This window comes from Dreissena polymorpha, chromosome 15 (assembly GCF_020536995.1).
Source record: "Dreissena polymorpha isolate Duluth1 chromosome 15, UMN_Dpol_1.0, whole genome shotgun sequence".
Lineage (NCBI taxonomy): Eukaryota > Metazoa > Mollusca > Bivalvia > Myida > Dreissenidae > Dreissena > Dreissena polymorpha.
The window spans coordinates 31,076,074-31,089,692 of record NC_068369.1 but is presented as its reverse complement, the minus strand read 5'-3'; the positions used below and the strand labels follow the sequence as shown (position 1 = coordinate 31,089,692).

The 13,619-nt window shown below is 35.6% G+C and overlaps 1 protein-coding gene across 1 annotated transcript in view; it reads left to right on the top strand.

The window, feature by feature from the left end:
- Positions 1–12,261, top strand: part of LOC127859664 (uncharacterized) — a 36,632-nt gene extending 24,371 nt beyond the window's left edge. Inside the window, exons 11-13 of the mRNA XM_052397169.1 lie at positions 10,462–10,500; positions 11,228–11,364; positions 12,217–12,261. Coding sequence (XP_052253129.1) covers positions 10,462–10,500; positions 11,228–11,364; positions 12,217–12,261 — 221 coding nt within the window. The remainder of the gene's footprint in view (positions 1–10,461; positions 10,501–11,227; positions 11,365–12,216) is intronic.
- The last annotated feature ends 1,358 nt before the right edge of the window (positions 12,262–13,619 follow it).

Genomic DNA, 13,619 nt, shown 5'->3' with positions numbered 1-13,619 from the left:
AAAAGAAAAGTTTGAGAATGTTTTAAGGACATCTTATTTCAAGAACAGTTTAAGATGATATCAAGAACTCAAACATGTACATTGCATTGCTGTTTTTACAAAGGAAGAATATTGTGGCCACAGGAAGTTGAAACGGAAGGCACATGGTTTATGTTATATTTGGAAATGTAAGTCTTTAATAAATTACCGGCTAAACTGATAAGCCATTGGTTCCATTTCAAGTTCTTTGGCATTGTAAATGTAACCATTTTAGGGAAACCACTGATTAGTAAATGATTCTTGAACTAAAAATGAGACTATTCATGATCTTTTCAATTCATGAATTATTCATGAACATATAGTGCAAAGTTATATTATTGAATTTAAAGAGTATTATCAAACCATTTGTATTTCAGTTAGTGTTATATTCAAATATTGTTATATGTTGCTATCAATATGTTAAGTGCTCATACAAGACTTGTTTCTTCTTACCCTGACCTGTTTGTTGAGCTTTGGTAACACTTATGATAACCTTTGCATACATTGACAAATTCTTGTTCAATAATAGTTCATGAAAACTTTATGCCACCTCAGTTCATGAACTCTTGAAGAACTATGGATTATGGAATATTCACTGATAGTTCATGAACAGGAAATGAGTCATTTACAATAGAAGGAAATTGTTCATGATCTGTTCATAAACAGCACAACCCTGAATAACTTTTCAAGAATTTTGTTGTTCATGAATAGTTCATGAACACTTCATACCACTATGGTTCATACATAGTTCATGAACACTTCCTGCCATTATATTTCAATAATAACCCATGAACACTTCATGCCATAAGGTTTCAGGAATAGTTCATGAGCACTTCACGCCATTAGGTTCCAATAATATTTCATGAACACTCCATGTCATTAGTGTTCATGAACAATTCATGAACTAAAATTTCAAAAACATTTCACATACGTGGCTCATTTCCAGTTCACTGACTATTCATGGACTATTCATGAACTTGGTTGTGAATAATTCATGAACATTTCATGAATTATTCATGAACTGCAGAACAACATTTTGTCATGGTAGTACTCTTACTGAATATATAAAACGCACGAGTGGACTTGGCATTAAATAAGAAGTTGTTAATAAGTGACATTTATCCTCATAAGTATGTAGCTTCAATTACTATGAGTATATGAGAACAATGTGTGATTAACATTCAAGCATTGAAGTTGACAAATTGAATGATCATAGTGCGCTGTGTGCAATGACTTACAAAGCAAAACAAAGTGAGATCCAATTACTGAAATTATAAAAACTTGCTGGTTGGTTTACAAATTTGTCTTTTTTAGATTGTTTAACAAGCCATTGGAAAATAAAGCAGTTGTTCATTTCAAGAGGCTATACATTACAGTATTGAGGGTTTAAAAGCCAAATAATTTTGACTCTAATGGTTTCTTGCAAGCATTATTTGTGCTTGTGTTGAAATCTCTTTTTATTTCCCCCAGTCTATACTGGGGGGCATATTGTTTTTGCCCTGTCTGTTGGTTTGTTTGTTTGTTTGTTGGTTAGCACAAACTTTAACATTGGCCATAACTTTTGCAATATTGAAGATGGCAACTTGATATTTGGTAAACATGTGTATCTCATTGAGCTGCACATGTTGAGTGGTGAAAGGTCAAGGTCAAGATCATCCTTCAAGGTCAAAATTCAAATATATGGGTCAAAATCGCTCAAAAGGGACATAGTGTTTCACAAACACATCACTTGTTATTCTGAAAAAGTATGACGTTATAGAATTATAGAAAAAGTTGATGTTCGGATGGGAATTCTATGTAGTCATATTGCTATTAAAGAGATCAAATGCCGACCTCATTATTGCCACATATGGCCCACCCTCTTTTGAGGAATAGAATATGATTTGATCCTTCAATGGGACTAATCTTCGTTGCGTTTCCGCCTCAAATACTGAACCATTTTGATACCATCAATGCACATCTAATTGTTTGGATGAATTATTGCAGGGAGGTGATGAGGTAACACATAGCAAATACAGATAGATAAATTCTAGCATAGGGACTAGTATGGTACCTGGTATGTCAATTAAGCCAATTTGTGCTGAGTTATTCAAATGACACTGTTAATAACCATCTTGTACCAATATCTCAAAAGGATGGTATATGATTATGGTGGAAAATAGAAAACATGTTCACCTGCAAATACAAAATATGGTTGATTGTCAATTCAGAATTTCTTTACATTCAGAACTGGTGCAAATATCAATTTTGTGTTAATATGTATTAATCATTCAACGTCGTTATATTCCATATGCATCGCGCTGGTACTGTAGAATTAGGATCAACGAATTTGTTTATGTCTTTTTTCCGACATGTGTATAAAACAAATGGAGAAGTTATATATCTAACAATCCGTATTCCTGAACATGTGCATTAAATAACAAAGTTATGTATTTACCAATCTGTATTTCCAACACAATGGTCATCTGGAGCATCGGCAAAAAATTCCTCGCTGCCCGAGTTAGATTAAACAAAATCAGACTGACTGTCACTAAATTCCGGCTCATACGTGTAAGGTTCAAAGGAAAACTCTTCATAATCACTATCATCTTCCAATTTCATCAATTTGTCCTACTAAAGATGAGAGCAAAATCACATCCGAAACCCTATAACACCGGTTCGTAATTTGGAACATGCGCTCTGCGCAGAGGTATGATTGACGTCACTACAGGTTTGAATGAAAATGGCGAGTGGATCGGAATGTGTGAAAACTCGCGACTTTGTCATATTCGTTCTCGCTAGTAATACCGTGATTGAATCAAAGTGAAGTGCACAAACTTTTTATATGCATTATATTCAATTAATTAATGGTTTGTACTGGTTTTACAAAGCATAGCATTAGACCTTTAAATTAGGCCATCATTGGTTGATAAAATGGGCCAGCGTTGTTTGTACCGGGGTGATAAGTGGGTTTTTCTAAACTCGTGTGAATTATGGGAGTAGTCAAATCGCAGAACATTTTTTCCATAACATGACAAAACAACATACGTCAAAGGTTGCTTGATGCCACAGAAAGCTCACATAAAAGCCCAGCATGAGCGCTTCATGCTCTGAGGTGCTTTCCTTATAATTTATTGGATAAGATTTTAGTCATTTTTCTTAAAATGAAAATTTAAAGTACATATAGCGTTGCACAATGCTCAAAGCGTCACAGTTACATACATTTGACACTAGCAATTAAACTTCCCTAAATTTTGTGTATTAATTGCCTATGACTGAAGTACAGAATCAAATACTAGAACAGACGCTAAAGATGACAAATACCCCCGCCCATTTCAAGCAAGTGCAAAACTTAACTGTATTAGTAAAATTATTCTCTTTTTTTTAGTTTACTTGATCACACACAAACGTATCAAAGTTCATATTGATTGATTTTAGGGCACACCACTCTGCTATAAATAGCATGAGCATATATATAATACACATATATAATTATATATATATATATATATATATATATATATATATATATTTATATATATGTATTATGGACCAGCAATTGAAAATAAGGTAGGTATATACACCTTTGACTTTGTACTTGTAATATGCATGACCAATATAAGTACAAGCAGGTTGTGAATATCTCTGACTTGCACAGCAAATACTGATAAGATAGTTAATCAGCTGATATGGTTTGGATTTGTCACAAGTGTAGTAAGTATTGGTATAATACAGGTGCTCACATATACTGGTGCTCAAATATACTGGTGTTCACATATACTGGTGGTCACATATACTGGTGCTCACACAATGCAGCCACAGGCGTGAGGGGATATGAAAATCTTGTCAAAACACACACACATACAAAAAGCCAGTGGCTGTTAGGTGTTTTATCTTAATGTGCATTGTGTTAAGATGTATGACATTATAGCTTGAAAACACTTGGTAATATTGAAATAAGTGTTTACAATTCAGGATGTTGTGTGAAAAATGTGGCGCCAACCTTGCAGACACCGCAAAGTTCTGCCCAGAATGTGGTGAAAAGGTGAAAGGTAAGAACCTTGTATTTATATATGAATTTTCATGATTCTGTTGAAGATGTTTATAAACGTATACCACTTAACTAATAGACTATAATGAAATCTTGATAATTCAATAGTAATTTTCTGTAGGTATACAGTCATTTCGCTTTCGCATGGTTTGAGCAGGATCATGAGTTTTAATTTGGACTGCCCAATCACAGCAAAAATAAGGTTGCCCAGTCAAAATGTTATGATTGCAAGATTTGCATGAAATATTGGTGGTGACGTAAAATGATTTTTTGTTTGGTGGCACTCAGGGTCTGTATGACAATGATACATGAAAGACATACAATGACTTTGGGCTGTACTGACTTGACATAAGTTTTTAAAACAGTCACAATTTATATCTACCTAACTACCACTTAATTCGCTATATGCATGTATTTTTTATTATGGACACAATTCAAACTTTGAACTCAATGCATTTTAATGAGCATCAACAAATGACGCTGGTTTGCATTTTACTGTGGTAAATAATTTCAGCATTGTCTAAGAGACTTTCAAGTTTTAACTTGACCTTAACTTAGAACATGCATACCTGAAACTTGAAAAGGACATATTGAATTTAATGGTAAACGTCTGTGTCAAAGTAAACACAATTCTCAAACAAGAGCGCAAAGATGGCCCTAGAGCGCTCACCTGTAAAATGTGCTTGCGCAGTGGCATGATTTGAACAATCTTTTTCACATATCAAATATCAAAGCTGCGTGCTTTGTGGTTAAAGAAAAAAACAAGGTTTTTCAAGCTTTGACCTGGTCTGTGTTTTTCAACGGACCAGAACCACTTTTGCACTCAACCAACATATCATTAAGATAAACATTTTGACAAAGTTACATAAAGATTTGGCATGAAAAGTGTCTTCTAGAGTGTTAACAAGGTTTTTCTTTTTTTTGACCTAGTGACCTAGTTTTCGACCCAGCATGACCCAGTTTCGAACTTGATCGAGATATCATTGGGATAAATATTCTGACCAAGTTTCATGAAGCTCGGACAAGAAATGTGGCCTCTAAAGTGTTTACAAGGTTTCTCTATAGCCAAATAAGGAAAACTGCCCCGACCACTGGCGGCCATGTTTTTCAACAGACCGGAACCACTTTTGAACTCAACCAACATATCATTAAGACAAACAGTTTGACAAAGTTACATGAAGATTTGGCATGAAATGTTTCTACAGTGTTTACAAGGGTTTTTCCTTTTTTTTAACCTAATGACCTAGTTTCTGGCCCAGAATGACCCAGTTTCGATCTTGATCGAGGTATCATTGGGATAAATATTCTGACCAAGTTTCATGAATATCGGACAAGAAATGTGGCCTCTAAAGTGTTTACAAGGTTTCTCTATAGCCAAATAAGGAAAACTGCCCGCCCACTAGCGGCCATGTTTTTCAACGGACCGGAACCACTTTTGAACTTAACCAACATATCATTAAGAAAAACAGTTTGACAAAGTGACATGAAGATTTGGCATGAAATGTTTCTTTTACAGTGTTTACAAGGATTTTCTTTTGTTTACCTAGTTTTGGACCCAGCATGATTCAGTTTCAAACTCAATCGACGTTTCTTTAGGACAAATCTTCTGGCCAAGTTTCATGAAAATCGGACTAGAAATGTGGCCTCTAGAGTGTTTACAAGGTTTCGCTATTGTCAAATATGGAAAACTGCCCCGCCCACTGGCAGCCATGTTTTTCAACAGACGTGAACCACTTTTGAACTCAACTAACATATCATTAAGTAAAACATTTTGACAAAATTATATGAAGATTGGGCATGAAATGTGACTTCTACAGTGTTTACAATGTTTTTCTTTTTTTGACCTAGTGCCCTAGTTTTGGACCCAGCATGATCCAGTTTCAAACTCGATTGAGATATGATTGGGACAAATCTTCTGACCAAGTTTCATGAAGATCGAACAAGAAATGTGGCATCTAGAGTGTTTACAAGGTTTCTCTATAGCCTAATTAGGAAAACTGCCCCACCCACTGGCGGCAATGTTTTTCAGTGGACCGGAATCACTTTTTAACTCAACCATCTTATCATAAGGCCAACATTTTTACAAAGTTGCATGTAGATTGGGCATGAAATGTGACTTCTACAATGTTTACTAGGTTTTTCTTTTTTTTGATCTAGTGACCTAGTTTTTGACCAAGCATGATCCAGTTTTAAACATGATCGAGGTATCATTGGGACAAATCTTTTGACTAAGTTTCATGAAGATCGGAAAAGAAATGTGGCCTCTTGAGTGTTTATGAACGAATGTGGACGGACGGAAGGACGGATGACGGACAAAGACCGGTCACAAAAGCTGACCTGAGCAATCAGGTGAGCTAAAAAAGTTTATTGTGTGCACTATTTGACCTTATAATATGGGGATTGCCCATGTATGACCTTAATCATGAACATATTAGGCTTGCCAATCAAAATTTTGATATTATATCATGCACATTTATATTTAAATAACATGATGCAGAATGAAAGTACAGGCCAGAAAGATACATTGACTTTTACTATATTATTTTGAGTAAAAGGCATGCAACTGATGTGTAGTTTAATCTCAGGAACACACAATTGGCACATTTTTGTTGATGAAAATCGATGTACCAGCTGAAATAATATTAATTGTCCAACAGAATGTACCTTTTCACGTCATTTTGCAATCATTGCAAAAATACTTAATTTCTTTTTTTTAATACTAAGAGCACATAACAATCAACACCTGTCAGTGTTTGATCACTTTGTCAGGACAGATTTCATTAACAATGCTTGGCTACCAAGCTAGAGTAGTGCTTGGAACATTCGCCTCTCACCTAGGCGGGCTTGGTTCAACCCCACTCGGTGCATGTGGGTTAGATGTTGCTCACATACTGGACAGGCGGGATTTCCTCCGGTTACTCTGCTTGAGCTTCGGAATATATTCTTAAACAATTGTCATAAGCATGCAAACACAATAACGACCAAAACACAATCACCGGGCACCCTAATATAAATGCAAGCATACAATCTGCAAACAAACATATTCTTTATAACTGAATGAAAACATCTCTTTGCGTATGCACTTTCAGCAAAACCAATATAACTGTTTCGACAAAAGTAGTCTACATGCTAGAAATTATCAAACAACTGCCAGACGTGTCTAAATGTACAATAACTTTCACTAGAATGTAAAATTATTTTTGGTTCAATAGAAAGATCATCGAGGCAGCAACAAAGTCAAATGCACTAAAGCTATGTAACCACAGACGATAAATAAAAGTAATATGAATAAACATAATATTGCTAATCTGAAAGCACATGTCCATCAGTGTATTCCACAGGATTTATGTCAGGTGCCCCGGGGCTGATAAGGGTGGCCTCGGGAGAGGTCGCGACGTTGATTTGTTTTTTTTTAATTTAACGTGTCATTGAAATTTTGTGGTGTGTTATTACTCTAAGAAAAACAGCGTCAAAAGACGTCATTTGGTGTGCTATGACTCTTCAAGAAAACCCCCATGCTATAAAGTCATTCATAAAGATATATTTTTTAATTGTTTTATAACTGTCCATCATAAATTGTAAAATCCCAACTGGAACGATTCCCTATTACATCCAGATCAACCCGACTCTATTACTGCATACTTGCTTTTTTTTCAAGTTTCTATTAATTACCCAATAATCCTGTTTACTCCATTTTTTAATAACACTTTCTGGTAAATATTGACGATGAAAGTGCTCAATTATTTCTTTAACACAAACGTTTCCATTTTTCTTAAGTATCAAATAAATTTTGGCATATACTATCAGTGACTATTTATAGATTTGATGACATATCGCCACTCAACATGCGTAAATCCCCTGACTTGTGTGCTTGTTTGTAAAATGCTCAATACACGGACGCTTTCCATGCAAATGACGCCACGTTGTAAATGCTGTATAATTTTCACGCCCTTTTTATTGAGACAAAGGGTCAACACAAAATAAATTAACACTGCTTATTTAAAGCAGACATTAACATTCGGAAGTGTTTTTGGGATAACTAACGCGTTAACATCGACATTCGAGAGTGAGTTTCGGATTACAAATTTAACTAATCTCATTCGAGATTTCAACAAAACATAAACAGTTGGGTAATAAATTCAACAATAATTTGTTTAAACACTTGACCATTTGAATAAATATTTTGACAGTATTATGCAAAAAATGCACGATTTCCATGAGGATTACAGCCGGCTGCCATCATCCGTCTTCTAGGTAACTGGCCAAGACTTCTGTGGCAATTACATGTACGTCTCAAGTCGTCTGCATGATTTAACTGCTGGTATTGTCTGCCGACAAGTGCTGTCGGTCATACAAAGTGTTAGCTCTCATTGGTCAATATTGATTTTCCAATACATCGACGCTCTGCCTTTAGGTAGGCTTTAGTTGGGTAAAGCCACAAAGGATCCTAAATTGACTTTCAAAATTTTCGGCAAAGTCGATATCGCTTAGACCTTAAAAACGGCTAGCTGCAGTTACTGCCAAAATACACTGATTGGGAAATTTCAGGCGCCCAGGGACTCTGATTTCTAAATTCAAGCGCCCCGGTGAGGGACCGTTAAATGGCTTGTGGAAAGCACTGTACTCCATTATACACCAAACATAATTGGTATTCATAAAAGGACTGAGCATAAGCACTACGGCAATTGCAAGAAATAAAAATCCAGTTGTTACAGTGTAGCCCACGCGGAACAAACCTATTTCGCGATCCGCGGCATCAAGGCGCAACGAGTCGATGCCGAGTCTGCCGTTAATGCTGCGTTTAGTTAGTTGAAGTGATATGTGGTGGGTAGAAATAAAGTGTTATGTTGTATTATGATCTGTGAATTAGTGAGATGGTATTTGGTGGGAAGAAGTGTTTTGGGTGAGATACCGTGTTGTGGGATAAGGTGAGGTAGGATGAAATTAATTGACGTGTGTTAAGATGTGGCGTGGTAGTTTTAGATGAAGTGCGGAAGGGTGAGATTCGATGTGGTGGATCAAACAAATACTTGAAACTTGAGCAATTGATTGAACGCCTAGTCGAGTCGGCCGTTAATGCTGCGTCGGAATGTCGCATTTTGCCGCGATGCTTAGCATCTGTCCGCAGCGACATGCCGAGGCAAGCCCCGATCAGCGATATGACGCCGAGTCGATGCGCATCATAAAATAGAAATCTTTTGAAAACGATTAGTAAGTCAATAAATTTTAAAAGAACAATTAAACTAATATTTCAAATCATAATTAATTTGATATGCGCCGATTCAAAATATAAAATAGTTAATCGACTTGTGATGTCGTCCATGACACAAAATAAGAATTTCGACCAAGATCAACCGATCCCGTGGTAATGTTTTTGTATAGAAAAATCGTTGTTTTACTACAAGCAAAACATCATCTTTTAACTGAAACTTACCAATTAATATAATCACAATTTGCAACATTACTCTTGTTTTTATTTTGATCATTTAATCCAAAGTTGTCATGTTAGCAGGTAGTTACGTATACTGAAAATGTAAACAAAGGATCAATGACATGATTTAAAGTATCGCACACATTCGCAGTATGTGTGAATAGACAGTTTGACATCATCAAAGGACAGCCGCTTCCTGTCTGAAGGCATAAAGTTACACCGTTTTTGCCGACAAAATTGGCTTCTTTTGTCAAGAAATTTATCCGCTTAACCAATCGTGTGTTTGTTACTCAATGACAATCGTCCAATTTTGAAACAGCACATGATTAGCTCCGCCTTTCGAATCTTTTTCAGAGAACGGAGGTCGAGTTTAACGGTTAATTGAACAAGTGTTTTACACAAGTTGAGTGCAAACTTCTTGTACATTTCCTAACGCATGTGTTTACGAAATTCTTGAAAAACATTTATATTAAATAAAGGCACAGTGTTTTGTTGGAATATTACTAGCTATATAGTACTTAATTGCAAGGTAATAGTATTTTTCATTTTAATTGTTCAATATAATTAAAATGTTTAACAATATAGTTGCATCACAGAATCTAACAAGAAATTTGATGGGGTCGCACATTTATCTTTTCGCTCGATCCGCCGCGTACGTATGCGGCGGATTCATTCCGCAAAAGTACGCGAGGTTATTAGAGACTCGGTGTCGTTGCGCGGATTGATGCCGAGTGCCTCAGCAATACGCCGCGTGCCTCGGCAATACGCCGCGTGCGGCCGTTGAGTACTTACGATTCTTGCCGCAGCATAGCCGCGGACTTTGTTGTTTCCGCGTGGGCTGTAGATTAAATATTTGTGGACTCAGAAGCATTATAATACATAAAAGAATACATTTCAATTAACAGTTCTTTGAGTTGTGTGCGTGATTATTCCACTTAACTACGCTACACTATGTTTTATCTTGCCTTTAATTGTATTTCAGACCGGCCAAAACTGTCAAAAGAAATGGAGTGCAAAGATGGTAATGTTGACAAGTTTTTTTTGTTTAGTGAAGTAAAGTACAATGGAATTGGAATTATGCGAATCCAGGTTATACGAAATTATTTACTTTAAACAACGGCCATGGTCTCGTTGGTTTGCCTCCTTCAGTTGATGTTAAAACGATTTGATTAATCCCATCAATCTAATATGAAAAATGCAAATATGCAGTCAATTTTCTCAGTGAAACAACAATAAAGTATGTGCAACAAAATGTGTTTAAAAAATCAGAAATTGGTTGGCATTAACACAACAGTATTTTAGATACAGCAACAATCATTTTTTTATCACCATGCAATGGTGAAGATGGATTACATAAGACAGTGCTATATATTAATTGGGAAGGGAATATGTATAATATACATGTGAAGCTAAAAATGTCAATAACAATTCTTAAGTAAATAAATTGTATGATTTCATCCTGTTATTCTTGTAACAATGTTTGTGATTCAAGCTGTAAGTGTTTCCAATTTCGAGTCAAAGTATACATAGGTTATCGAATTGATAACAAAATTAGATACTCGAAATACTCTAACAAATATGTGATTATACAGAAAATGTTATTATATCGAATAAGCGCATGATTCTGGAGACTACTAGTATAATTATAGTTTTTGTGTCTTAATGTATCAATATTCAAAATATAACTTTATTTGCCTGTACCAAACACTTTAATGTAAGCCACAAGATAATATTGTTATTTTATCCAGATCTAAGCATTCTTCTTGTTGGACATACTGGCCATGGCAAAAGTGCAACTGGGAACTCCCTTCTGGGAATCACAAGAGAAGAAGGATTTTATGATGAAATGAGTCGTACATCTGTTACAGACCAGTACAAGAGGCTGGTATGTTGTTAAAAATAAAAAGAACTTGCAACTGAACACAAATTTTCATACCAATTTGTATTGCTTATAAATTAACTAGAAATGTGTTAAAAGGACACGACTGCCCCTACCACCATCATTGTTGATGGGAAAAAAATTCATTACATGTATTATGTGAAAGACATTAAGACTACTGTTAACACAGCATGTATGTATCTTTTTTACCGCTGATTGACACTGGTGACATTGACCTTTAAACAAGTGCCTTTTGTTAACGCATGCGGCATGTTGTCTTTACATGATCATAAATGTTTCCAATTAAGATACAAATCCCATGAAGGGCCATCAAAGAATAGATCGGACAGTCAAACAAACATCTAAATGTCATTTCCTTAAATTATTTTAAAATCCCATCATGCACAATTGACTTATGGGTCAAATGTGAACTTCTTCACCTTCACTATGCCCATACTGTGAAACCATTATTATTTGCGAGCCATTAATTTTCGTTTATTTGGTCTACTTTGTAGCAGCTAAATGATTACTACATGTATTCTCACATCTAAGTATGAAAGCTTTAACCAAAAATGTTTTGAGTGTTATAACATTCTTGCGAGACATCATTGATATTCCTTTAATTGTATTAGGTATTGGGAGGAATATTTTTTTTCTACATTATTTGTTTTAGAATGTGCTACACTACAGTTATATTCTGATTCACATGCATTTTGGTGACAATGTTTGCCTGGGCGTTTTTGTTATATTATTACATATGCCAATTTCAATTTCCAAACAGTTACAATGAACTAATTTGCATTTTGGACTTTGACTGGCAATGCAATCATACATATGTTGAATATGTGAAAACTTCAGCTGTCTACTGTGACATTGACCTTAAAGCAAGCGGCATGGCTGTAACACGCAAAACATCACCTTGAAACGATGATGATTTGTGCCAAGGTATTCTGAAATCCCATAATGCATGAAAAATTTTAAGGCAACCAATTGGGGAATCATTGCAACAAAGATGTTCATCTTGTTAATCTGCAGAAAATGATACATTAACAGTTCCAAGTTTTAAAGCCAGCAGTGAGTATGACCATGGCTGTATCTGACCATGAACATTTTATCAGAAATAATGTCTTTTGACAATCAGTGTGTCAAGTATCTTTATGTTTTTAATGTTCATGATTCCCTGGTCAATATCGAAAATGCGCTAAGAAACTTTGACAAGCCATAATTTAATGTTTGTAAATAGATTCAAAATTATACATGTCCAGGTCAGTTTTACATTTTGCACAAGTGCCCAGTACCGTAAATTTGAGGATTGCACATAATGCTGGCATCCATTTCATAATACACGAAACTGCATTTAAACATGTTTGTATCAATACAAGAATAACGTATAACTTCTCAAAGCACTAAAGAAGCTGTTGTAAGACCTTGACCTTAAGGGAAGTCAGGTAGATAAGGTTTACATGTGTGTCAGGTTATTTCATAATCCTGAACAGGCATGAACAAATATATATGCCTACATAAAATATGTTTCATAAGGGATAAACAGCTAGGTCAAATGTCACTTCACAGAGCATATCCAGTGTAAGGTTCAAGGACATTTGGCCTTCTTGTTTTTAATTTGGGACAGCCACAGCATTCCTTGAAATAGAGATTTTTTTAGGAAATGGAATGCCAAAGGAGCATATCTGACAATTCAAAGTTTGTTTAAAATCCACCATGTAAAAATATTTATGCAAGATGCCAAATGTAAATGATCATTACATTTCATACCACTTTATGCTCAGGTGAGCCAGAAAGAGTATATTATGCCCGATGTTACATAATGGCTTCTATGAACTTTCAGGTGAAGCACAATTGTGTCCCTGACCTTTCATATGCCACATTTTTATGCTCCCGGTAGGGTGGCATAAAGCAGTTGAACTGTCAGTCCATCCGTCCTTCTGCCACTCTATGCGTCCGTCCGAAAACTTAAACGTTGGTCATAATTTTTGCAATATTGAAGAAAGCAACTTGATGTTTGGCATGCGTGTGTATCTCTTGAAGCTGCATATTTTGAGTGGAGAGGGGTCAAGCTAATCCTTCAAGGTCAAAGGTAAAGAAAATAATAGAAAATGTTAAATGCATGTGTTTCTCACGGAGCTGCCACTTTTGAGGGTGAAAGGTCAAGGTCATCCTTCAAGGTCAAATATCACTTTTTTTCTCTCTTTTTTTCAGGAGGCGCAGTAGGGGGCATTGTGTTTCTGACAAACACATCTCTT